A 27,589-nucleotide genomic window follows, 5' to 3' on the forward strand; every position below is an offset into this window, starting at 1 on the left:
GAAAGAAATAGAGAGTTCGGGCTGGATTTATCATAAATGGGATTTCTTAAGCTTTAAAATGAGATGTCAATGATTACTCTACGATTATTAATTTCGAAGATCTAAACGTTCAAAGTGTGACATATTTTCGTTATATACATCGTTGCATCCGTGGATACCCCCCATACCGCGGAGAAAGACGTAGTTCTACGTCAAACATTGCTTTCAAGATTTTTTAATCTGTAATTTGCTATCGACACGTTGGACTTTTCTTCTATATATAAATAATATAATAATTAAAATATTTAAATTTCTTCCGGTAGTCAATGACATAAGAAATAATATTATTTAGCACTAGATATAGCACATCAATATTTAAATTACCTTTAATTATGAGCTTTACTAGATAAGGTCGGCATCAAAAGGGTTAGAGCCATTTAAAGGTTAAGAGATAAACGGGTTAAAAGATATTTCTTTCGAAGACGAAGTGTGTTTATCACGAATGCTCGTACTTGAATGAAGTTTTAAAACTGAAAAGGAGGAAATGCGCCTGCGTAGCTTTTCTAGATATAGTTCAGTTTTTCATGGAAAAGACACATGCGTCGAATTATTTTAAACAACAAATCGATTACGTAAATTATGTTATAAAGAATGGTATGCATCTTACTCAGAATTTTGCTGAATCGAACGTGTTCCGATCTCACGGTGGACTTGCTCAACTGTGCATTACAGTCAATTACGGAATTTACGTTGAAATTTACGTAAGAGAAAAACGATATGGAATAATTTAACCGATTAGTGAAAAAAGGAGGGGATGAGCACACCGTCGGTCGTCGACGTCTTCGCAGTAATGTTTTGGAGCGCATAGGAAGATGATCCGTCTGGAAGTTCAGTATTTCAGTCTCAATAAAATCCTATTGCTAGCTATCGGTTTGTGGCCTCATCAACAATCCAAACTCACTCGATTTCAATTCATTTTCCTCTCCAGTATTCTGACAACGAGTATTATATTTCAGGTAAGAGAACAATATATTGTACTCATTGTACTCATAATATCAATTGATCTCAACATTCTCAACGCATTACAAATCCAAGTGTGTTATTTTTACACGCATCAAAATAACACGTCTAGAAATAACATTTGATTGAAGCTTTTTTTACATGTTTTTTATGTGTTAAATTACGTTATTTAACATGTTTAATCGTATTAAATTAAAAGTTAATACACTCAATCGTGTTAAAATGACGTGATTTAAAACAAGAAATGTATAAAAAGAGAAAATTTTCAGCGCAATTGATTTCAATCTATACTGTTCACAGTCCAACTTTTTATATTAAATACATTGTAATTACTTTTTTAGAGTACATACTTAGAGTTATATATTTATAAATAAAATTAAATAAAATTATTTATTGTGTGCAGCTAACGTCACTTATAACTTTAAGATGTACTCTTGATCTCGTTGCCAAGGTTGTGTCTTCCGCATCTTTCTTTACTGTTTACTTGATACACTACAATTCGTTCTGTATTAACATCAAAACTGTAAGTTGCGAATATATGGCATAGCCGTGAAATAAAGCTTTACAACCAAATAAATATTTATACGCGAAATATATTCTGATGTATACAAAGACAATATAAGAATATGTTGCTGGAATAATAGGTAAAAAACTTATTGATGGAACTTCAACATATATATGACGAATTAAAGGATGAAAGAGAAATTGCGATCATAAAAAAATATGGGTACAATGCGAAACGTTATACAGCTGTACTTATGGGTAAAGCAATATTTTTTTATGCGATTACGTTTTCTATACATCTACATTGTTAAAATATTAGAGTGGAAGAAAATGAGTTTCAATATATAACAAAATTATGGCTTGTCTCATAATTCCTTTGCATATACATATATATTATGCATATGTGTAGTTTAAAAAGTTTGTAAAAAGTATTTATTATACGTATTTAAAGCAATTAGTAGTAAATGTCTATAAGACAAATAAAATGTGTAAATAGCTATTAAATACATAGCTACCAATTGTGCCGTAGAAATTGATTATAGTCATGGTAAAAGATATGTTATATTTTAAAATACATATTTATGATACATGACACACATAGAACAATTTTGAAAAACCAAATAGCAAAAATTTAAATAACAATTACGCTTTTTAGCAGCTGCGGTTTGCGGAATATCTTTTACTATTATCGTTCAATATTTGGTGAATATGTTTGACGTTGCTTTATCAGTAAATATATCTCAGCCACGTCGAATGCAATTCGTAACGGAATATTTTGTCGATCAAGAAAAATATTTCTTTTTAATCCTATTACATACAAACGTAGCATTTTGCATAGGATCGGCTGCAACAATAGCAACAGGAACAATGCTTCTTGGATATCTTCAGCTTATTTTTGGAATGTTCAAAATTTCTAGGTATGAAATGAATATATAAAATGGACACAAACATTCGAGTTATGAATAAAATTATTGCTATTAGACGAAGGTATATAGATAATGTTTATCTTTCAAAAAATGTCCTTAAAAAATTGTATAATTATTTATAGTTATCGTATCGAACGTGCAATGAAGATCAATATTTCACAAGATATTAGCCTAAAAAATAGAATTTCCAAATCCGGAAGCTTAATGTGCGCTGTAGATATTCATCGGGAAGCAATGAGGTTAGATATACGCATTCATACATATAGATATATGCACATAATATATGCACTAATATTTTTATGTTTTTAAAGATTATCCAAATATTTAGTAACTAGATTTGAAACAATGTTCTTGAGTTTAACGGTGATCTTTATCATTTCCTTATGTTTCAATTTTCTTCGGGTAAGTTTTGGATTTTATTTTCAAATCTATTTTTGAACAAACGATAATTTTAATTCTTGTTAAAGAAATAAAACTATAGTAAAATGAGGATTGCTAAAACGTAGATAATTAATTGCAATCTTGTATTTTGTAGATTTTTCAGGTTGTATCCTCGAAAGAAGCTATTGATGAAGCTTTCTTCCCTATTAGTTTTGTATTTATTAATATATTGTATTTGTTTATATGCAACTTTTGTGGACAGAATATCATAGATCACAATAATCACGTATTCATTACTGCGTAAGAGACTTTTTTGCGAGATATTGATAGTTTACTTTGTGGATGTCTGTGTTAAAATTAAAGTAGTACTATTACTATGACTATCAAATGAGTCATAAATTAGTCATAAATCTTCCCGTCTTTCTTTCAAATCAATGATTATGACCCTATAATTTTGTAGGTACAGCGTTCAATGGTATGTAGCTCCCTTGCATATTCAAAGAATGATACTCTTCTTGTTGCTAAAAGGCGCCAAAGATTTTACTATAATTGTCGGTGGAATATTGGTTTCATCCATCCAATGCTTTGCTACGGTAATAAGATACAATAAGATACCTTTGTTTAAATATATGTATTCAAATATAGTATATTATAAACAAATAGAATAAAAAAGGTTGACTTTGGTTCCAGTTGGTAAAGGCTTCGGTATCTTACTTTACAGTCATGTTATCTGTGGTATGACGATCTAAATCAGATATAAACAGGGAGAAATAAATGTTAATAAGCAGTATCTCACACACATGTAGAAAGTTTTAGTATTAAAAAAGACGCAAAGAAATAAAATGATTTAATCCAACATACATATTTAATTTATCGACATTGAACATTGCATATGATAATACTTGATATATAAAAATACATTGTAATCATTTTATGTGTCTTTTTCAAGTTTGGTCTTTATTTTCCGTGCGTGATATCTATACCAACACGCATGAGTTGAACAGTACTTCGAAATAAATAATTCTTGTTTTCATAATAAGTCTATAACTAAAGATAGGTTTAATTTTTATTATTAAATAACATACATGCTAAAAAATTTAAAAAATATAAAGAACTAAACGTATGTCTAACGAGGAATAATTAATATAATTATTTGATAGCTGACTTGTCCGTACATAATATCGGCTAACACATAAATCACATAATTATTAACTTGTAACATAAAAGTATAATAACAAGAACGTCATCTAATTGCTATCTTTTAAAATGACACAAGTTTTATTTAATAAGACGGATGTTGAAATAGTCGAGTTATTGATGAATGCTTTTTTCAAAGACTAAACGTAGTATCTTACGAATGTGTGCACGCGAGAATGATGTAGAGACATAAAAAAGGGGGAATACGCGTGACTTTCGATTAAAAAGCTTTCCTTTTTTTTATGGAAAAAACACAATAATTTTTTTTGAAATTAAATAACATTCTGGATATAATAACAATAGATGTAGAAACTGATTTGTTGCAAAACAAATCAATATATATGGCAAGTTATTTGATGACAAAATTTTTATCTAAAGTTAGCGATTCCCTATGTTCAATGCCGTAAGTACAACGTTCAGTGGTATAGAATCCCTTTATACTTATACAAAAAATGATACTATTTCTGCAAAGAGGAATCGTATAAGTATTTTGTTTAAATATCGGTAGACTACTGAGCTACTTCACACGCATCCATGGAGTGTATCGCTACGGTAAGAGAATATAAAATATTTCAGTAGTGCATGTTACAATAACAGAGTACGTTTACAGCTAGTGAAATTCTCCTAGTATCTTATTTTAGGTACTGCCACATATATATATATATATATATATATATATATATATATTCTACACGGCGATAAAAAAACATAACAAACATGAATTTATTAATATCGTGTTGGAAATATAATAAAAAGACAACGGTATTTATGTTTAAAACAATTTATTTTTTGAGTCTATAGGGTAATTAAATACTGTTAAAATAAAAAATTAAAATTAATCAAATCAAAATTAGCATTTCAGATTTTTCCAATGCATCTAAATCGTAATAATCGTTGAGTTTATGACTCTATAGTCTATATACATATACACAACGTATAATTGAAAATTTTACATTACCTTTTTTTTTCCCATGCCACAATTCGTTATTTTGTCAAATTAAGTGTGTTCCGATCTCATAATGGATTTGCACGACCGTATTGTAAGGTCAATTAAAGAATTTACGTCGAAATATACGCAAAAAAAGAACAATATTAGCGATAATTTATTTTAATAGCGATAATATATTATAAATAATTAATATAATCAATATTTGCTAAAAACCAATTAATCAATTTGAAGTTTACTTTATTTGAAGTGTCGCGTATTTACCTAATCTGATCAATTTTAAATTATAAGTTTTACCATGTAAGTCCGGTATCAATAGGATTATAGACTGCGATTGTTCCTTTGGCAGAGGAGCTACACAAATGTATCTTACGAATGCGTACGTGAGAATAAAGTAGAGTCATTGGAAAAGAGGGAATGCGCTTGCGTGACTTTCGATTTCTCATAAAAACCTTTCTTTTTAATAAAAAAAGAAAATAATACAATTCTTTATTTCAGCCATAGTTCAAAGAAATGATTTTAAATTGTATTTAATGATATAACGATCTGTTGGCCCATTATATAATTTATGATATTTGCACTACAATTTACACTAGAAGAGAAAAGAACGTTCAGTCGATCGATGGAGAAAAGAGGGGATGAACGTACGTTATGGACTTCTTAACAATTACTCACGTTCCGGACCTCACGAAGATATGATCCTTAAAGAAGATCAGTATTTTAGCGTAAATAAAATTCTACTGCTCACTATCGGCTTATGGCCCTACCAACAATCCAACTTTGCCAGATTTCAACACATTTTCATCTCTATTATATTCACAACGTTTATTATATTTCAGGTAAGAAAATATCATAATATGCATCAAATATGCATAAATTGCAAATCATGATAATTACATCATTATGTATAAGTTATTATACGGCAGTTTTTTTACTATATTTTTATTTGTCTCACTCTGCGTTATGCAATGATATTTGTATCAAATATATTGTGGTAAACGTTGACAAAAGGGGACTCAACTCCTACGACCTTGATCTTGAAATATATTATAGAGGTAACCCTTTTGAGTAACCTTCAGAAGATTTTAGTCGTCGCTCGTTCTTTATTAAGAAGTTAATAACAAATATAACTGAGAAATATGTATACCTAACAGTTTATGTCAGTACTAAGGAAAGTAATTTGCTGATATGTGTGTATAAACAGTACACATGTGGGGCTTCGATCCACCCCCTTCAACACGGAAAGGTGGGGGTGGACCTTGGTTCACGTGGAAAGTTGAAAATCCAAATCGTACAATGATAGACCTCGTTTCGTCCGTAAGCAAGGGTAGGGTGGACCTCGTTTCGCGTGGATGGTTCTCTGGACAGGATTGTACGGTTTGGGTTTTCAACTTTCCACACTAACTGACGTCCGCCCCCACCCACCCTTGCTACAGAGGAAGGGTCGAAGCCCTTCCTACGCCTACATGTGTCAACAATACTTCAACAATATATCAACAAATTACTTCCCTTAGCCCTGACACAAACTGTTATACTTCTTAAACTTTTTTGTTAATAATTTTTTAATAAACAACGAACGACGACTAAAACCTTATGAAGATTACTCAGAAAAGTGACTTCTATAATATATGTCAAGGCCAAGGTTGTAAGACCTGGGTCCTCTTTTTGTTAATGTTTACTTATATTGTAACTATTATTTATCCAAAATGTCAAAAGAAAATTAATAAATTTGATTACTAACAGTTGGCAGCATTTTTAACATTAAGATGTACTTTCGAAGTCTTAATGAATGTTTTGTCTTGCATGATTTACATGACTATTCCTATAATAGAATATAACACGTTCTGTTTTAACATCGAAGGTGTAAGTTAATCACTTATGAAATATTCGTTAAACGAAATAGCTTTTCCTGATTAGTTAATTTTTAAGATATTAAAATATTTGCTTTGATGTATGCAAGAGTTGTTGGAATGACAGGTGAAGGATTTATTGATACAGCTTCAGCACATCCATAACAAACTAATAAATAAAAATGAAATCGCTATCATGAAAAAATATGTGTGCACTGCGAAACATTATACGGTTGTACTTACAAGTAAGACAACTTTTATTGGCTTTGGATATAATCAAAGTTATGATATAATATGTAAGCTATGAAGGAAACAAAATAAATTTTGACAGATTATAATAACTCAGTGTTGACGTATATATACACATACATACATACACACACATACGTGCGTGCGCGCGAGCACAATGTGCATGGGAGTAAGCGTGCTTACGTATGTGCGCGCGTGCATGCGTGTCTGTCTATATTATATCTAAGTATATATGATTCTGTTATAACATTTGTCACGTACGTGTGTTTGTGATAAATAGCAAATGTGTTTATAAATAAAATTCAAAAGGGAACTAGCTATTAGTTAAATTTACTAGTAAAAATAGCGTTTATAAATAAAATTCAAAAGAGAACTAGCTATTTTTTAGTATACGTAATAAATTTTTTTAAATGTTATGCATAATAAATTGAATAATATCTTCTTTCCAACATTCTGTAGTACTTGGAGTTTGCTGCATGTTTGCTCTCGTTATAGTGCAATTTTCGTTAAATATGGCTGATGTTGATTTATCGACGAATGAATCTCGATCACATCAATTTCTCTTTACGATGGAGTATTTCATCGATCCAGAAAAGTATTTTTATTTTATTCTGTTGTACATCAACGCAGCTATGTGCATTGCAGGGATTGTAGCAACAGCAATTGGTACAATGGGAATTGCATATATTTATCATATCTGTGGAACGTTTAGAATTGCTAGGTACGAATACATACAGAAATGACCTTAATAATATGAAATGTAACTAGAAGTTTATATCTTTAAGTAACATATTAAAATAAATGTAACAATAAGTAAATAACAATTTTTTAACTAAAAAATTGCGTCATTTAATAAATTACTACGAAATATAATTACGATCTAAATGTTTACAGTTATCGTATCGAGAATGCAATAAATATCAACATTCTACAAACTACGCTGAAAAATAAGAATTTGATGATTGAAGGCATAATTTGTGCCGTCGACATTCACCGGCAAGCTATGAAGTCTGTATCTACGATGACAATATTCATGCAATATTCATAATAATATTAATTTTGTTTTTGAAGATTAAACAGGCACTTTATATCAACAATAGAGATAATGCTGTTTTACCTATTAGCATGTGCAGTGTTTTCTTTGAGCTTAAACTTGTTTCAAGTAAGTTGCCTATAACGTGTAATAATATATGAAGCTACTCCGAAATTTATTAGTGATATTGTATATTGTATAGTAAATGGCAAAAATCGACAAGGTAGACATGCCATAATCGAGTTTGTTAAAAAGTGGCTGATTTTTGCCCTCAAGTCGACATGTAAAATTTGCATGGTTTCTTATATTTTTTTGAAATCACGTAGTGACATTTGCTGTCAAAGTGTGGGGAAAATGGGAAAACTTCAAAGATGGGCCATTTATGACCATTTTGACTACCACTTAATGAGCTATATTGCTCATAGATGTAATCGTGAAACAACTTTTACAACTATAATGTTAAAGTCAATAAAGTCTGTAATGTAAAATCAGAACGCATTCTGATTTGTACTCGTGTGAAATAAGCGTTTTACAGCAATATCTCTTATCTGTATAAATCACTTGTAATCTTTGCACTAAAAATGAAAAAAATTTATTGTCGTTGATGGACATATATTGTATATTAGAGTTTATTAATTCCTATAAAATTCGTTTTTTTTTTATTTTTTCAGGTAGCATCATCTGAATATAATATCGGGAAACTATTTCTGCCATATGCATTTGCGTTACTAGCGACCTTACATATGTTTTTAGCTAATTTTATGGGACAGATTATAATTGACCACAATAATCACGTATTCACTACTGCGTAAGAAATATTCATATGATAGACAACGTATAGAGATTCATTCTTCAGTAACAGCAAATGTAGAAGTTGTCTTGATGCAGAAAGAATTAGCTCTTAACGCGTGCAGTAAACTAATACAAAAATTTTTATTTCAAGTTAGAATGTCATGTTCACCCAGATAGCATAAAAACTAAAAGATGACAAAAAGATGTATTTTTATATAGTTGTCTTTTCGGCTAGACGAAAAAATGTCTAAAATATGTCTAAAACTTGACGCTTTTTTAAATGTGCATGCGCAAGAATTCCCGTAATGTATATCATGACCAAGAGGCCTTTTATAACTTTTAACGGCAGTATTGTTATTGTTACGTTGTCGCTGCACGTCTTTTGTACATATACATTAGGTTGATATATTTCATGTGTCGTACGACAAGCTTTGTCAAGCGTACCGATTGGCTGTAAGATGGAGGATTTCTAGAAACTCGAGACCTTCTTTCTGCAGCTAATTAATATGCTTAACTTGTCATACAACATGTGAAGAATATCGGCTCTATTGTGCAATCTATATAAAAGTAACATATTGAAATGAAATGCTTTTTCGTTGCAATAAAATATTTTTTGAAATTATAATTTTAAGTTTTATTAACATAAACCTTTCATTTATATAAACCAAATTTATATGAAACATAAAAAACAAAAACATGTCCACAATATGATTTTAAAAGATAGCTAAAAGATGTCTAATATCGGATGTCTTTTAGTTATTTTATAAGTTTTGGCTATAAGACAACATTTAATGGGATATAAGTTATCTTTAATCATCTTTTAGTTGACTTTAAGCTCCAACGAAAAGATATCTATGCCGAAAATCTGTCATCTTTTAGTCATCTTTTAGACATCTTTGTGCTCTCTGGGTCATTTTTGTAGGTACAATGTCCAGTGGTATAAAACTCCTTTACATATACAAAGAATGATATTATTCTTGTTGCAAAGAAGAACTAAGGAATTTAAAATAAGAATCGGTAAACTGTTTGTGGCATCAATGGAGTGTTTCGCTACGGTAATATAATGTATAATTTATCGACGGTATTACATTACACCCGGATTGAATAAAAGAGAATGTTTATAATTACAGCTGGTCAAGACCTCAATATCTTATTTCACTGTAATACATTCTACACGGTCATGAAACATATACAAATTTAGTAACACGATAGTGAGAACATAGTTAAATAGACGAATGTATTTATGCTTAGAAAATAAATAGATATATCTTTAAACGTGTGGATAAATATTTCTATGCTAAAAGTGAAGATTAAACTAATTGATACTTTATGTTTATCTATTGCATTGTTATCGGTCATTGTACTAGTTATAGTTCACATATAAATAGCGCATAATGTATTTAAATGTTTTCTATTGCCGTTATGTAAGATTTTTCCAACGCGCAACTTGTTATGAAGGGAGGGTGCTATTTGCCAACATTCCCGATTGTTTACAGAGCGATTGCCTACAAGCATTATTGCGCATATACGTGCGTTTGTGCACATGGCCTTATTACGCACATGACTTTATTGCGCACATACACATTGCACACATAACGTTACTGCTCACATAATGCACATATGACTTTATTGCGCATATACACGGATTTCTACGCGAAGCGAGGTTTACACATCTTACCTCTGCTTATAGGAGCGAAACGAGGTCTATCATTGTACGGTTCGACTTTTCAATTTACCACCCCATACAGCACATGATATCATTTGTATATACTGCGTATATACTGTATGTAATCAGTATATTCCATATATACTCAGTATATACTAATGATATCATGTGCTGTGTGGGACGTGAAGCGAGGTTTACCTCACACCCTCATGTGCAGCAGGGCGAAACAAGGTCCAAGCTAGTACTATTCCAAATAGATTTTAACTTACGTGAAGCGAGGTCCACCGTACACTTCCATTTACATTTATGATAGATTCAAGATCTAGCGTGCATTATTCAACTTAAGAAGTATATAGGCGTTAATATTGCTTATTAATGGTGTCTATTGGTCGTGGAATTTTTCTCGCTAATTATTGTTCGCTAAAAATACCTTCAGAAATCACTTTTACATTGTGACGCCACAATTATCGGAATCTTGCCCATAAAACTAGAGCAATAACATTATGTGTGCAATGTGTATGTGCGCAATAAAGTCATGTGTGCAATCTGCAAGTTTGTAACAAAGTCATATGTTTGTGCGTAATAAGGCTACGTGCGCAAACGTGCGTTCGTATTTTTAATTATTACCTGTGCGCAATAATTCTTGTAGGGAATCGGGAATGTTGGTAAGTGAAGCTGTCGGTAAAATGTTGTGGGCAAACGAAGCTGTTGGCAATCGGGAATGTAGGCAAACGGAGCCCCCTCGTATATGAACACATTACATATTACTTTTAATAGCGATAAGAATAGCGTAACGAAACAAATAGGACTTTCTGCAATTTAATTTAAATTCCGAATTGATTTTACTGATTTATTAAAAAAATTTGTAAATAAAACATTACAACATAAGATATGAATGAATTTGTCTCTTCACGCTCTTTCATTATGTAATAAAAAAAGTACTGGGTTTCATTTAAAAAAATTAGGATAATTGAAATCTCCAAGATTTTTCCACCTATTGAATTTTTTCTGCAATGTTTTAACGACTCCTTCGAACCTTTTCAACATCCATGTGTTCAATTTTTTTAACTCAGTCATTTTCAAGATATTTTTATTTATAGTTCAAAATAGATCATCCTATATATACGTTGAAATTCATTAATAAAAAAATTCTTATTTTCAATTGGTAATCTGCTATCAGTGCTATCTATATTCAGTCTCGTAGATACAACGTTCAGTAGTACAGAACCCCTTTACATATACAAAGAATGATACTGTTGCTGTTGCTAAGAAGAGCCAAAGAATTTTCTTTAAATATTAATGGAGTATTTGATGCATCCATGGAAGGTTTTGCCACGGTAATATTTCGTAGAATATTTTAGAATAGTAACTTGAAAATGAATGCAATAAAAGAGTATGTATATAACTGCAGCTAGTGAAGGCTTCGGTATCTTATTTTACTCTTATACATTCTACACGATAACAAAATGAACATAAATAATTTATTATTACCATACTGAAGATATAGTTAATGAAGAAATAACGATGTTCAGGGTTAAAAAATCCATATCTTTTTTGAACATGCGTAATGCAGTTATTTTCCTGCTAAATGAGGTGATTAATAAGATATTAAAATCAAGATATTGGTATCACAAGTATTTGCAGTGGCATTGAAATTGGTCATTGTATTAGCTCTAATTGAAATATGAATAACGCATGTTTAAATACTTTATATTGTTACAAAGTAAGATTTTTTTAGTGCTCAATGTGTTACTTACATATTAAATTAAACATTATTTTTAATTAATTTATTTTGTCTTGATATATATGTAAATATTTAAGTTGTAAGTTTTAGTTAATAAATAATGTATGTGCTGAAAATTAAATAAAAAGAAAGAAATACTAATACCAGCAGTGAATTATGTAATTACAGACAATGGGATAGCTAAGAGATTAAGGTGATCCTAAAGCCGTGATCCTAACCGGTTTTTTTCTTAGCATTAATCTTTTAATTGGCTTTATAGAAATGCAAAATTCTTGTCTAGAATTAAAGTACGCATCAAAATCTAGGTCATGGTGGTCGAATTTATATGTGGTGGTCGTCACGTATAACAAAAAATATTAATTTTTTCTCGTTTTCGATACAAATTTGACCACCATGACCTAGATTTTGATGCGTACTTTAATTCTAGACAAAAATTTTGCACTTCTATAAAGCCAATTAAAAGATTAGTGCTAAGAAAAAAAAACCGGTATTACAGACGGCTTTAGGATCCCCTTAATACCTAACATTTATTAAACATAAGAATTACGCCGATCGCTAATTTCAAGTTTACAAATATATATTAATCTTACGAAGTCATTGAAGTTTTATCCCAGATAGATCCGGCATCGAAAAAATTTCAGCTGAGAGACGTCCCTCTTAAGGGCTCTTGAGGACTCTTGAGAAAGTGTATCCCACGAATGCTTGCAGTGAAATGAAGTTTCGGTGCTGAGAGAGAGAGAGAGAGAGAGAGAGAGAGAGAGAGAGAGAGAAAAATACGCCTGCGCGGTTTTCTTGCGAGTAGCTCAATACCGTGAGAAAAATACATCTGTCGAAATATCTTTAGCGGTAAATCGATAACATTAATATCCGCAATTTGCTGAGAAATTGATAGAATTAAGGGCATTTGGATGTTCTAGCAAACTTTTACGCAATCAACATTAGAGAGATAAATTATGAAATTTGCGTTGAAATTTATATCAGAAAATATAAGATGTAAAATATTCCATTGACAGCGAAAAGAGTAGGAGAACGCATACTCATTGATGTCTCCAGTATTCGCAGTAATACTTAGAAGCTCATAGAGAAATGATACATCTAGAAGCTCGATATTACAGTCTCATTAGACTTCTATTGCTTGCTGTTGGTTTATGGCCCTATCAGCAATCAAAATTTACTCAATTTCAGTTTATTTTTTTCTCTGCTATTCTGTCAGCGAGTATTATATTTCAGGTAAGACAAGAATATTGTAATGTTATTATAAAATCAATTTTTATTATTTTACTGTACATGACAACGACAATCTTTCACTGCTTAATAATTTATTTTAATCTATATTTTGCAATTTGATTTTTGTATCAAATTAAAATACTACAAGATGCGCTATGCGCATGCAATTTATTTTTTAACACTATATGCATGTGCCTGTATCCTGTATTAAAACTTTTATGTATAAATAGTATTAATAGTATTAATAACAGATACTTATACACGAATTTCTGTAAAACTATCTCTATTTGCAGCTGACACCATTAATATTATTAAAATGTACTTCGGACCTTGTTACCAAAGTGTTGTCTCCCGTATCTTTCTTTACAATGTTTATAATAAATTATAACGTATTCCGTCTTAACATTGAAGTTGTAAGTTAATGGCTTACAGAGCATCCGTTAAATAGGATTAACTTGTCCGTCAAATATATTTTTATAACAAAAAGTATTTTAATATTTACAACGATAGTATAGAAAGATAATAAAAAATGGCAGGTGAAAAAGTTATTGATGGAGCTTCAACATATACTTAACAAATTAAGGGATAAAAACGAAATTGCTATTGTAAAAAAATATAGTTGTATCGCTAATCGTTACACGATTACGCTTACGGGTAAGGCAATATTTATTGATTTTTGCATGTAATCATATTTTCGATTTAATATTTAACAATAAACTGTCAAATAGAGTGAAATCGACTTTAGCATATTATAACTTTCATACATACATAAATTTATATATGATTTATTTTATTGCATGGGCCTATTAAAGCATTAATATCACGTATTTGCATTAAATGGCAAATATGCTTATAAATTGAATAATATAGAAAAGTAGCTATCAATTTTGCAATAAAATTTGATTTTATTAAAAGATATTTCACGCCGTACACACATGTGTACGGTATACATAAAATAATTTTATAATATTACATTCGACAAATGACAATTTATTTACGCTTTTTAGCACTTGTAGTTTGTGGAATATTTGTTAGTATTATAGTTCGAATTTGGTCGAATTTAATTAATGTTGATGTACCGATGAATATATCTCACCAACGGTCACGTCATTTATTTATTATAACGGAGTATTTCGTCGATCAAGAGAAGTATTTCCATTTGATTTTGTTCCATATGTACGTAGCTTTTTCCATCGGAATGACTGTAATGGTAGCAATAGGTACAATGCTTATTACGTATCTTCAACATACCTGTGGAATGTTTAGAATTGCTAGGTAGGAGTATAGACGTAAAAATTACCATATTATATAACGGTCCAATAATAATATTAGGACTGTTATATAAGTTATACACAAAAGTGTTATCTTTATATGTATAACATGGTAAAAAATTTTCTGGTAAAAGTTTGTTTTTAGCTGAAAAATTGTGTCATTTAATAAGTTGCTATATAATTGTGACACAACATTTATAGCTATCGTATTGAACATGCAATGAGTATCGACATTTTACAAAACATTACGCTAAAAAATAAGATTTTGATGCCCGAGGGGATAATTTATGCGGTCGACATTCACCGGCAAGCTATGAAGTTTGTATTTACGTCGACAATATTCGTTCAATACGTTTAATAATATTTTTTTGTTTTGGAAGACTGTCTAGGGATTTGTTGTCCGCATTCGACATAATGATGGTTTGGTTAATAACGTGTGGAGTGGTTTGTGTGAGCATCAACCTATTTCAAGTATGTTTTTGAATTTGTATAATAATGTACGAAAGCTGTCCCGAAGTTATTTATATTAATAATAATACTGTCCAATAAATGTGTCAAGAAATTGATTCCAAAGATTTTTCAGATTGCATCATCTGGAAATAATGTTGAAGAATTGTTGTTTCCGTTTATATTTCTATTTACTAGTGTCATATATATGTTTATAGCCAACTATATCGGGCAGAATATAACGGATCATAATAAATACGTATTTTCTACTGCGTGAGAAATATTTTATGGAATAGAATATATCATTTTTAAGAGTTGTTTCATCAATAAAAATTAATTAATATTACTGTAAAATAAATCGGCGTAAACACTGAAATTAACTAATAGAGATTTGTCTCAATTTGTCATTCATTCTGCATATACTTTATAGGTACAATGTGCAGTGGTATATAGAGCTCCAATACACATACAGAAGATGATATAGTTCCTGTTACAAAGAGAAACTAAGGAGTTTACTTTGAGTGTTGGCAAATTATTTCATGCATCTATGAAATGTTTTGCCACGTTAAGATGATATAAAATATCTCAATAGAGTATCATATTAAAAATAAACGTTATTAAAGAAAACATTTTTAATTATAGCTGGTTAAGACTTCGGTATCTTACTTTACCGTCATATATTCTACACGATGACGAAGCAAGTATGAATTTAATAACAGCAAGGTGAGGATATAATTTAAGCTTAGTATCAATAGTATTCATGGTTAGAAAATAAAAATATTAATTTTTGTTAAAAATGCGCAGATATTTATGTAAAATTGTTAATAAAGATATAAAAGATAAAAATTATACAAATCAAGGTATTATTACATCAAGTTTCTGCGATGCATTGAAATACAATTTTTATGAGCAATTTTCTATTAAACATTAGCTACTTATACTCTATATTTTATTTGGTATCAACGATTACATATAAATATGTTAGGATTATCAATAATAAATAATATTTGTATAATATAGTAAAAAAAACAAGAATATGACTAATAGTAGATGATACAGAAAACTAGATAGAAATAACATGAATTTGGTATTTAATATTGGTTAAAAAATTCTCGCCATTTCTAAATTATAACTTTACCAAGTAAGCTCCGACATCGAGAGAGTTGAAGTTGGAGAATATGTCTGTCAGAGAAGCAAGTGTAACCTATATATGAGTGCGCGTACTGGAATGAAGTTTCGGCGCTGAAAAGAAGAAAATACGCCTGCGCGGTTTTCTTGCGAGTAGCTCAATTTCGTGAGAAAAATACATCTGTCGATATATCTTTAGCGGTAAATTGATAACATTAATATCCGCAATTTGCTGAAAAATTGATAGAATTAAGGGCTTTTGGATGTTTTAGCAAACTTTTACGCAATCAACATTATAGACATAAATTATGTTTGCGTTAAAATTTATATCAGAAAATATAAGATGTGAAATATTCAATCGACCAGCGAAAAGAGTAGGGTAACGCATACTCACTGATGTCTCCAGTCTTTCTAGTAATACTTAGAAGCTCACAGAAAAATGATACATCTAGGAGCTCGATATTACAGTCTTACAATAAAATTTGATTTTATTAAAAGATATTTCATGCCATACACACATGTGTACGGGGTATACATAAAATAATTTTATAATATTACATTCGACAAATGACAATTTATTTACGTTTTTTAGCAGTTGGAGTTTGTGGAATATTTGTTAGTATTATAGTTCAATTTTGGTCGAATTTAATTAATGTTGATGTACCGATGAATATGTCTCACCAACGGTCACGTCATTTATTCATTATAACGGAGTATTTGGTCGATCAAGAGAAGTATTTCCATTTGATTTTGTTCTATATATGTACGTAGCTTTTTCCATCGGAGCGACTGTAATGGTAGCAATAGGTACAATGCTTATTACGTATGCTCAATATACCTGTGGAATGTTTAGAATTGCTAGGTAGGAATCATAAACGTAAAAATTACTATATCATATATATAACAGTCGAATAATAATTGGGACTGTTATACAAGTTATACACAAAAGTGTTATCTTTATATATATAACATGATGTATAAAAAAATTTTTAGTAAAAGTTTGTTTTTAGCTGAAGAATTGTCATTTGACAAATTACTATATAATTGCAACACAACATTTGTAGCTATCGTATTAAACATGCAATGAGTATCGACATTTTACAAAAAATTACGCTAAAAAATAAGATTCTGATGACCGAGGGCATAATTTATGCGGTCGACATTCACCGGCAAGCTATAAAGTTTGTATTTACGTCGACAATATTCATGCAATATACGTTTAATAATATTTTGTTTTGGAAGACTGTCTATTTTGCTTTTTGTTTTGGAAGACTGTCTAGGCATTTGTTGTCCGTATTCGAGATAATGATGTTTTGCTTAATAACGTCTGGAGTGATTTGTGTGAGCATCAACCTATTTCAAGTATGTTTTTGAATTTGTATAATAATGTATGAGAGCTATCCCGAAGTTATTCATATTAATAATAATACTGTCCAATAAATGTGTCGAGAAATTGATTCCTAAGATTTTTCAGATCACATCATCTGGAAATAATGTTGAGGAATTTTTTTTTCCGTTTGTTTTTGTATTTGGTACTGTTGTGTATATGTTTATAGCCAACTATATCGGGCAGAATGTAACGGATCATAATAATCACGTACTTTCTGCTGCGTAAGAAATACTTCATGAAATAGAGTATGTTAATGTTTATCTTTTAAGACTTGTTTTATCAAAATAAAAATAAATCAATATTACTGTAAAATAAGTTGGCGTAAACACGAAGTTAACTAACAGAGATCTGTCTCAATTTGTCATTCATTATGCATATACAATTTTATAGGTACAATGTGCAGTGGTATAGAGCTCCAATACACATACAGAAGATGATATTGTTCCTGTTACAAAGACAAACCAAGGAGTTTACTTTGAGTGTGGATACATTATTTCATGCATCTATAGAATGTTTTGCCACGGTAAGATGATATAAAATATCTCAAAAGAGTATCATATTAGAAATAAATGTTATTAAAGGAAACATTTTTAATTAGCTGGTTAAGTCTTCGGTATCTTACTTTAGAATAACTTATAGAATCAGAAATTGTAAATATTTATACATATATTGTCTGTATTTTATTTCGACTTATAAAAATTACAGATCCAATTTTATAGTTTATTACAAATTATATAGGTTATATTTTTTATATTTTATATATGTATATTAAAATACGTATATGCAATTATATTCAAATATAAACATATTATTTTTCCACCCATTCTTCATTAATAGCTGATATAATTTTGACGTTGTCCATCATTGTGACGTGAGTACCTTCCACGTAATGAATTTGCACTTTACCTTCGGTAATCTGAAATAGTATATTGTGCACCAAGGGGCGAAAGTAGCGTTTTTCAGACGAATGTGAAGTTTGCCGCCCGAACCGAAGGCGAGGGCGGCAAATCACACGAGTCTGAAAAAACCCGCCCCGAGGTGCACACGATATTTTTCACAATATTTTTACGGAAAGTTTGACTTCCATGCCTAGAGAGAGGCGAGACTGGTCAATTTCAAGTCAGGACTTACTTTTCTTTCTAGGGCGGAAAAAAAAGGTGAAACACTTTTTTGGTCCCCTCTCTAAACGGGAAACGAAAAAGTGTCAATTTTCCCTCGCTAAACGAGAAAGAAGGTTTACTTTTTTTCGGTTTCGGCCCGCTTTATGGCGCCGCCCCTGGGCTTGAAATTGGCCCGCTTTCCCGCCCCTCTTTACAGGCTGGGGAAAAAAAAACAAAAAAAAAAATCCCCGAAAAAAACAAACTTTTTTTTTTTTTTTTTTTTGTTTTTTTTTTTTTTTTTTTTCGTTTTTGGAAAAAAGGGGGGTGTTTGTGAAAATAATTTTTTTTGTTATAAAGTTTTTATCTTTAATAGAATCCTATTTTAACGATTTTTTTAATCGAATATTTATACCGCACGGTTCAATACACGCCATTCGACCGCGGGCTCGATCTCTCGCCCATACGAGTCTTTCCGCGTTTTCGTGACGCTAACTAAGGCCCGCCGCGTGACTAACCACTCGAATGGACGAAACCGTCTCGGTAATAGAGGTTTCGCCACCGTCGAGGCGGCGATTTTGCCTCACGATGATCTGTTTCAGACAGTTGAGGCCGTCTGAGAGCCGCGGCGTTTGGAACGACGTCTTCTCGAGCGCCTCAATAAACTTCTCGCATCGCTGTTCCCATGCGAGATATTCGCCCAAGGTAGCGATTTGGTTGGATCCTTCTACCAGGTCGCGTTCCGTTTTATCGAGATGTTCCATGTTTTTTGTTTTTTAATATTGTCTTTTTTAAATAACATCACATTCTTCGATGGAGCACTTGCACGTGATTCGATCGCACGCTGGACAATATCGTTTGCCACTTTGAATGCGAAAGTGCGCAAACATAAAAGAATCAGAACTGAAGTAGGGGACATTAAATCCATGATTATGCTCCCAATTATCAACATCATCAAAGTCACGTTCAAAGGTTTTTTGAAACATCAATAGATGATTAGGATTATTGATACGGGCAGGGTACATATACAAACGTATCGAATTGTTCATCACCACCATTCGACGTATTCCAATACCTGTAGAATCTTAATGTATGTGCTTCACAATCATAGAGCTGTTCACAAAATTTAGACGCCCAATAGCGATAGTCAACAATAGGTCTAATTTGATACGGCACAACGTAGCACGGCGAGCTGCACGTGATTCTTCCTCGCTAACGCACTCGTCCCGCAGCCGTCGATACACTTTTCGTCTAACGTTAGACTCCCAATTATAAGGAGAATCGGTATTGATAGCGACTCTTTGTCTAGCGAAGCGTTGACCGGTTCCGCGTATACCGAGTTCGCGATCGCGAAGAAACTGCACCGGCGATATTCGTTGCACATCCGTCAATTTCACTCCTTGATCTTCTTCACGCAAACCATCGATGATATCTGTTGTAATACATTCCATTTGTATATCATCGTCAGATTTTGGAGGCTCCACAGATTTCCTCTTCAATTATCCACACCATGTTGTGCACGTTTTGTATAATGTCCCACTCGCATAATGTTTTTTTTTATACTTCATGCAAATCGGGCACATGTTGCATGGATATATTTGAAACAATGGAGTATTACGACAATCTGTGCAAAATTGAATGGTCATTACGTCGTACGCGCTCGGTTACATGCTCTCGACGTTTCACGTATGTGCTCACCAGTGTCTGGTGAAGCGATCATACACGAATAACACAAGTTATCTGAGCCGTATTCAAAATAAAAATAAATTGCGCAACACTTTGTACGTCCCATCCAACGCTAAAAATCGGGACGCGACACTATTTTTTTCATAACTTCTCTACGGTTATTGTCTTGTCTTCATCGCTGTTATAGGTGCTGTCCGGCGACAACGGACGATCCTCGTCGGATGAATCTACATCCATTGTTGCCATCGAAATTATTGTTCACTGTTTTTTTGAAAAAAATGTTTTTTTATACCGCTTACTCGCCACAAGAACTTTAGCCCCAAGTATCAATTTTTAAGAGCCGCGGATAATGTTTTTTTCTTATCGTGTGCAAATCGGGCACATATTACGCGGAAATATCATAAACAATGATTCACGACATCTTGAACAATACCGGCCATGCGTCGTTCCGCGTCTCTCAACGAAGTGTTTTAGGCGAGCGTACATGCCGAAATCAAGGTCCCATAGTGCAACCATACACGGAGCACATAGTGCAAGTGCACCACCCGTTGAATAATAAAAATATATTACGCAATGTCTTTCACGTAAATTTAGCACTATTCTATCGATGACTTCTTCATGATTGTCGTCGTCGTCACTGAAGTAGTCACTGTCGTCCGTTAACTCGCGATCCATATCGGAATTATTGTCATCTCCTTTATCGTGAAAAATATTCTTCTGTATTGAATACTTGACACAAAAAAAACTTCACCCTCGAATATGAACGTTCGCGTCGCGAAAACTAGCCGAAGACTGATCCACAAGATGTGGATCCATAATCATCCTGGCGACAACGGATGCTATGCGTTCGTATAATTATCGTTAGACATATTTTGTTTATACATTCCAGCAGCCGGATATCGGCGCTCGCATTTTGTAATATGCCGCGCCATAACCGAATACCACCGCGACGGTTAAATCGTAATCGGCAGCGGCTCTTCCTAGAAAAAAAACATGAAAAGGACTCCGCAACGGTTAAATCGTCATCGGTGACACATTTTATCAATTGTTTACCTCGGCTATTTTATCTTCAAACCGTCGTAGGGCCATCGACGCTCGCTTTTGTAGTGAGACGCCGTAACCGAATGGCGGCTCGCATGTTCTAGAAGGGTGAGATCATTGTGGAGTCAAATGTCTAACTCGCTGTTTTTGTTTATATTCGCCGATAAAATTCCAGCAGCCGAACGGCGCCGTTGTAATACTCCCGCGCCGATAAAGTGACGATCCCCACCCCGGGGACCAACCTCGGGTAGAAGTGGACACCTACCCCCCCCCCCCCCTCGGCGGTACCTCTTGTCAATACGATATGTTTATTAATATTTAATAAACATGTCCCCGACACGCTCGCCGCCCACCCCCCCCCTCGCTCCCCCTCACAACGAGTCGTCCTTCCCCCCCCCGCTCCCCCTCACCAACAAAGTTGTTGTCCCCCTCCCCCGCTCCCCTCGCCACCCAAGTCGTCCCCCCCCCGCCCCGGCTGACCCCTTGCCACCAAGTCGTCGTCCCCCCCCCGGCTGACCCCTCGCCCACCAAGTCGTCCCCCCCCCTTCCCCGCTCCCCCTCGCCACCCAAGTCGTCCCCCCCCCCGGGCTGACCTATCGCCACCAAGTTGCCCCCCCCCCCCGGCTGACCCCTCGCCGCCAAGTTGTCCCCCCCCCCGGCTGACCCCTCGCCTCCAAGTTGCCCCCCCCCCCCCCGGCTGACCCTCGCCACCAAGTTGCCCCCCCCCCCCCGGCTGACCCCTCGCCACCAAGTTGTCCCCCCCCCGGCGCCTTCCCCCCCCGCCCCTCACCCCCCCTCGGAGCTCCCGAGTTAGGTCTCTTATTGATATATCTACTATACGGCTATGGAGATCTCACGGTGTGGATGTACAGATCGTTACTGTCGATGATACTTTGAAACATGAAGATTGTGAATCCCTATTAAAATTTGCTGAAGAAAGAGCACCAGTGGATGCCATATTTAATCTTGCAGTTGTTTTAAAAGATTGTATATTTCAAAATCAATCACCTCAAACGTTCGAGGATTCATTCAAATCAAAAGCATGGATGACAAAAAAAATGGACGAATTGTCGAGAAAGATTTGTCTGCAACTTCGGCATTTTGTCGTTTTTTCCTCCGTGTCGTGTGGAAGAGGAAACGCAGGCCAGACAAATTATGGGATGGCTAATTCCGTAATGGAGAGAATCTGTGAGAAAAGGATGGAAGAAGGATTACACGGTTTAGCGATACAATGGGGTGCTATTGGTGATGTCGGACTCGTGGCAGATAGGCAAGAAGAAAATAAGGAATTGGTTATTGGAGGTACATTGCAACAACGAATATCTTCATGTTTGGAGACATTAGAAGTATTTCTGTTACAAGATCGACCTGTTGTAAGCAGTATGGTTGTTGCTGAAAAAGGTGCAAATATCAGTGGATCAATGAATATTTATGAAACAATTGTTCACATCATGGGTAAGCAATTTTTTAAGCAGCTAATATAATAAAAATCCCTGAAGTATTTATAGAAAGTATATCATTAGTATACTATTTTAAAGAATATTACACAGAATAACATAAAATTTATTCTTAATTTTTAATTTAATTTGAAATAGGATTGAAAAATGTAAACACAATAGCACAAAACATATCTCTGGCCGAGGTGGGTATGGATTCAATGATGGCAGTAGAAATTAAGCAGACATTAGAAAGAGAGTTCGATGTCTTTTTGACGGCGCAAGATATCCGAAATCTTACTTTCGCTAAACTCAAACAAATGACAGATACAGCCGAGCTGAGAACAACGAACGACATAAATGAAATTGATACAAATAATAAGGAAGGTTTGGGCTTGCTAATTCGAAAAATAACCAACTCAGACTTTGTTCAAAATATTCTTGTAGAACTTGCTACAAAAAAGGAGGTTGATGGGGACTATGTATTTCTCATACCAGGAATCGAAGGATGTTCAAGCATATATAAATCCATAGCATCAGGAATTAAATATTCAACAACGTGTTTGCAACATAGTACACTTAATATTCAAAGTTTAGATCAAAGTCAATCAGTGATGAAGTTAGCCGCTTATTTACTGCCTGTACGAAGTCGTAAATTATTTAAACTTTTTATTTCAAAATTTTCATTATTTAATAATTAATTTATATTTATATATATAAATACATATATAAGTAATATCTAACAACTACAAGTCTTATTATTATAGCTTATATATACATTAATTCATATTTATTTTCTTAGCACATATTAAAGAAAATGAGAAATCAAAAGAAATTTTTAATAGTGGGTTATTCATTTGGATCCTTAATTGCCATCGAATTAGCAAGATTATTAGAAGCTAATGATTTCTCAGGACGGTTAATACTGATAGATGGAGCCCCTGATCAAATGAAATTTTGGCTTAATCAATATTTTAGCTGCATTTCGCAACATGAATTAGAAAATATAATATTACTTTTTGTGTTGGAAATGTACACTGCAGTTAACCAGGAAATGGTTAGTAAATTATGGAAAATGTACTTTGAGTTTTTATTGCAAAAAAAAAATATATATTATATATATGATCTCATTTTATTTAAATTTATATAAGGTTAAATAAATTTAAATTCTGGTAAAAATTTTTTTATATAAAAACATCTAAATATATATATAATCATATAATGTTATATAAAATATTACATAAAACGTCCATATATGTCCATTTTATGTCCAACTACGTTTTTTTCTCTTGTATAATCTTTGTTCGTATGTACAAGAAAAATAATAAGAAAAAGAATTAAAAAATAATTAAAAGGATAATTTTTGCATTGTTTTTTACAAAAAAATAAAATCTGTGCAAATGTGAAAAAATTGCTCATATATAATCATATTTTCTATATACATTATTACATTTATATATAATTACATATAATTATATATAGGCAAATAAATGAACAATGCAAAAATTACCCTTTTAATTATTTTCTAATTCTTTTTCTTATTATTTCTCTTGTACATACGAACAGAGATTATACAAGAAAAAAATAACATATATAGACACACGTGGACATATGTGAACATATTTTATATAATATTTTATACAATATTATATGATTATATATATTTAAATGTTTTTATATAAAAAATTTTTTGCCGAGATAAAATAAGATCATACACATAAAATAATGTATAATATCATAACATAAATATTATTCTTTAAGATTTCATATTGTGTGTGTGTGTGTGTGTGTGTAAAATATATAGACTACAAATCATATACCGTTGAATAAGCAAAATTAATAATAAATTTGCAATAATTGTAATGTTTTTTATTATATTTAAAGAAGTATAAAAATGATAATTAAATAATAGCAATAATTTTAGAGGTACAAAACATAATAAATGAGTATTAATGATTATGGAAGGAGTTTTAGAAATTAGTAATACAAAAAACAAAAATATCGAAAAATTTTGCCAAAATTTCGAAAATTGTACTATTTTATATTGCTGTTGAAATGCAGATAGTGTTTTTAGTTTAGTATACTTCTTATTAATTGCACAAAATGCTAATATATTGTTATTTGTAGCTTGTTTTAGAGCTAGATAGATGTAACACATGGGAAGAGAAATTAGAAATATTCCACGCTTACTTTCCGAAAGAGTTAAATGCCTTGACCACTAAAAATCAAAAAGTTGGGTGTTCGACAATATACAATCATATAATCGCTATACAGAATTATGATGTATCTTCATTACCACGCCTTAAATCATCTATAACATTGTTGAAACCTACTCTCCCAATGATCTCTTTTACTGAAGAGGATTATGGTTTACATAAGGTAAATTTGATTCAAATAGAAATCTTTAAAATAAGATTCTAATTTTAAAGATAACTTTATAACAAAAAAATTATTTTCACAACACCTCCACGGAAAGTTCGACTTCCCATGCCTGTAAAGAGGGGCGAAAGCGGCCAATTTCACGCCAGGGCGGCATAGCGGGCGGAAAGTAACCACTTTCCTCCTTAGGGAGGAAATTGACCACTTTCGTCCCTGTTTAGCGGCACAAAAGTGATCACTTTCCGCCCTAGAAAGGAAAGTAAGTCCTGACTTGAAATTGACCAATCTCGCCTCTCTCTAGGCATGGAAGTCAAACTTTCCGTAAAAATATTGTGAAAAATATCGTGTGCACCTCGGGGCGGAAGTTTTTTCAGACTCGTGTGATTTGCCGCCCTCGTCTTCGGGCGGCAAACTTCACATTCGTCTGAAAAACGCTACTTTCGCCTCTTGGTGCACAATATACTATTTCAGATTACCGAAGGTAAAGTGCAAATTCATTACGTGGAAGGTACTCACGTCACAATGATGGACAACGTCAAAATTATATCAGCTATTAATGAAGAATGGGTGGAAGAATAATATGTTTATATCTGAATATAATTGCATATACGTATTTTAACATACATATATAAAATATAAAAAATATAGTCTATATAATTTGTAATAAACTATAAAATCGGATCTGTAATTTTTATAAGTTGAAATAAAATACGGACAATATATAAATATTTAAAATTTCTGATTCTATAAGTTATTCTAAAGTAAGATACCGAAAACTTAACCAGCTAATTAAAAATGTTTCCTTTAATAACATTTATTTCTAATATGATACTCTTTTGAGATATTTTATATCATCTTACCGTGGCAAAACATTCTATAGATGCATGAAATAATTTATCCACACTCAAAGTAAACTCCTTGGTTTGTCTTTGTAACAGGAACAATATCATCTTCTGTATGTGTATTAGAGCTCTATACCACTGCACATTGTACCTATAAAATTGTATGTGCATAATGAATGACAAATTGAGACAGATCTCTGTTAGTTAACTTCGTGTTTACGCCAACTTATTTTACAGTAATATTAATTTATTTTTATTTTGATAAAACAACTCTTAAAATATAAACATTAACATACTCTATTTCATGAAATATTTCTTACGCAGCAGAAAGTACGTGATTATTATGATCCGTTAAATTCTGCCCAATCTAGTTGGCTATAAACATATACGTCACAGCAGCAAATAGAAATATAAACGAAAACAACAATTTCTCAACATTATTTCCAGATGATGTGATCTGAAAAATCTTAGGAATCAATTTCTCGACACATTTATTGGACAGTATTATTATTAATATGAATAACTTTGGGATAGCTCTCATACATTATTATACAAATTCAAAAACATACTTGAAATAGTTGATGCTCACACAAATCACTCCAGACGTTATTAAGCAAAACATCATTATCTCGAATACGGACAACAAATGCCTAGACAGTCTTCCAAAACAAAAAGCAAAATAGACAGTCTTCCAAAACAAAATATTATTAAACGTATATTGCATGAATATATCGTCTACGTAAATACAAACTTCATAGCTTGCCGGTGAATGTCGACCGCATAAATTGGTCATCAGAATCTTATTTTTTAGCGTAAATTTTTGTAAAATGTCAATACTCATTGCATGTTTAATACGATAGCTACAAATGTTATGTTGCAATTATATATCAATTTATTAAATGACAATTTTTCAGCTAAAAACAAACTTTTACCAAAAAATTTTTTATATTATATAAAGATAACACTTTTGTGTATAACTTATTGTATAACAGTCTCAATTGTTATTCGACTGTTATATATGTGATATGGTAATTTTTACGTCTATGATTCCTACCTAGCAATTCTAAACATTTCACAGGTATATTGAGCATACGTAATAAGCATTGTACCTATTGCTACCATTACAGTCGCTCCGATGGAAAAAGCTACGTACATATATGGAACAAAATCAAATGGAAATACTTCTCTTGATCGACGAAATACTCCGTTATAATGAATAAATGACGTGACCGTTGGTGAGATATATTCATCGGTACATCAATATTAATTAAATTTGACCAAAATTGAACTATAATACTAACAAATAGTCCACCAACTACAAGTGCTGAAAAGCGTAAATAAATTGTCATTTGTAGGGT

General features: G+C 32.2%; 4 protein-coding genes and 1 pseudogene across 7 annotated transcripts in view; 4 read left to right on the top strand and 1 right to left on the bottom strand.

The window, feature by feature from the left end:
* Nucleotides 1–374: 374 nt before the first annotated feature.
* On the top strand, nt 375–12,823 carry LOC143898318 (uncharacterized). Its single transcript, XM_077407693.1, has 18 exons — nt 375–995; nt 1,403–1,522; nt 1,644–1,761; nt 2,159–2,420; nt 2,552–2,668; nt 2,741–2,831; nt 2,965–3,110; nt 3,271–3,403; nt 3,501–3,545; nt 5,550–5,792; nt 6,697–6,816; nt 6,931–7,099; nt 7,512–7,773; nt 7,947–8,060; nt 8,124–8,214; nt 8,757–8,893; nt 9,800–9,932; nt 10,008–12,823. The coding sequence occupies exons 1-18, from the start codon at nt 852–854 to the stop codon at nt 10,059–10,061; spliced, it is 2,499 nt and encodes an 832-aa protein (XP_077263819.1). The 5' UTR covers nt 375–851; the 3' UTR covers nt 10,062–12,823.
* A 60-nt stretch (nt 12,824–12,883) lies between these two features.
* LOC143898476 (uncharacterized) lies at nt 12,884–15,512 on the top strand. Of its 3 annotated transcripts, none has more exons than XM_077407988.1 (7): nt 12,884–13,517; nt 13,808–13,927; nt 14,051–14,168; nt 14,522–14,789; nt 14,987–15,103; nt 15,166–15,256; nt 15,360–15,512. In XM_077407988.1, the coding sequence occupies exons 1-7, from the start codon at nt 13,374–13,376 to the stop codon at nt 15,507–15,509; spliced, it is 1,008 nt and encodes a 335-aa protein (XP_077264114.1). In that variant the 5' UTR covers nt 12,884–13,373; the 3' UTR covers nt 15,510–15,512. The 3 variants fall into 3 exon arrangements, with proteins under 3 accessions (XP_077264114.1, XP_077264115.1, XP_077264116.1); XM_077407989.1 differs by having other exon boundaries at nt 15,369–15,512; XM_077407990.1 differs by having other exon boundaries at nt 14,522–14,690.
* Nucleotides 15,513–16,927: 1,415 nt separating this feature from the next.
* Nucleotides 16,928–18,282, top strand: LOC143898319 (uncharacterized). Its single transcript, XM_077407694.1, is given in 5 exon segments — nt 16,928–17,137; nt 17,140–17,222; nt 17,425–17,722; nt 17,826–17,971; nt 18,141–18,282. Coding segments are annotated over 5 exon segments (879 nt in total).
* A 3,055-nt stretch (nt 18,283–21,337) lies between these two features.
* Nucleotides 21,338–26,117, top strand: LOC143898320 (fatty acid synthase-like). The gene is made up of 6 exons (XM_077407695.1): nt 21,338–21,378; nt 22,389–23,029; nt 23,170–23,651; nt 23,813–24,067; nt 25,138–25,389; nt 25,861–26,117. The coding sequence occupies exons 1-6, from the start codon at nt 21,338–21,340 to the stop codon at nt 25,966–25,968; spliced, it is 1,779 nt and encodes a 592-aa protein (XP_077263821.1). The 3' UTR covers nt 25,969–26,117.
* A 622-nt stretch (nt 26,118–26,739) lies between these two features.
* Nucleotides 26,740–27,589, bottom strand: part of LOC143898480 (uncharacterized) — a 1,846-nt pseudogene continuing 996 nt past the window's right edge. The window contains exon 3 of the transcript XR_013257224.1: nt 26,740–27,555. The product of XR_013257224.1 is annotated as an uncharacterized LOC143898480 (transcript). The remainder of the gene's footprint in view (nt 27,556–27,589) is intronic.

This window comes from Temnothorax americanus, unplaced genomic scaffold (genome assembly GCF_048541705.1).
Source record: "Temnothorax americanus isolate GAGA-0224 unplaced genomic scaffold, ASM4854170v1 Scaffold23, whole genome shotgun sequence".
NCBI classification, from domain to species: Eukaryota; Metazoa; Arthropoda; class Insecta; order Hymenoptera; family Formicidae; genus Temnothorax; species Temnothorax americanus.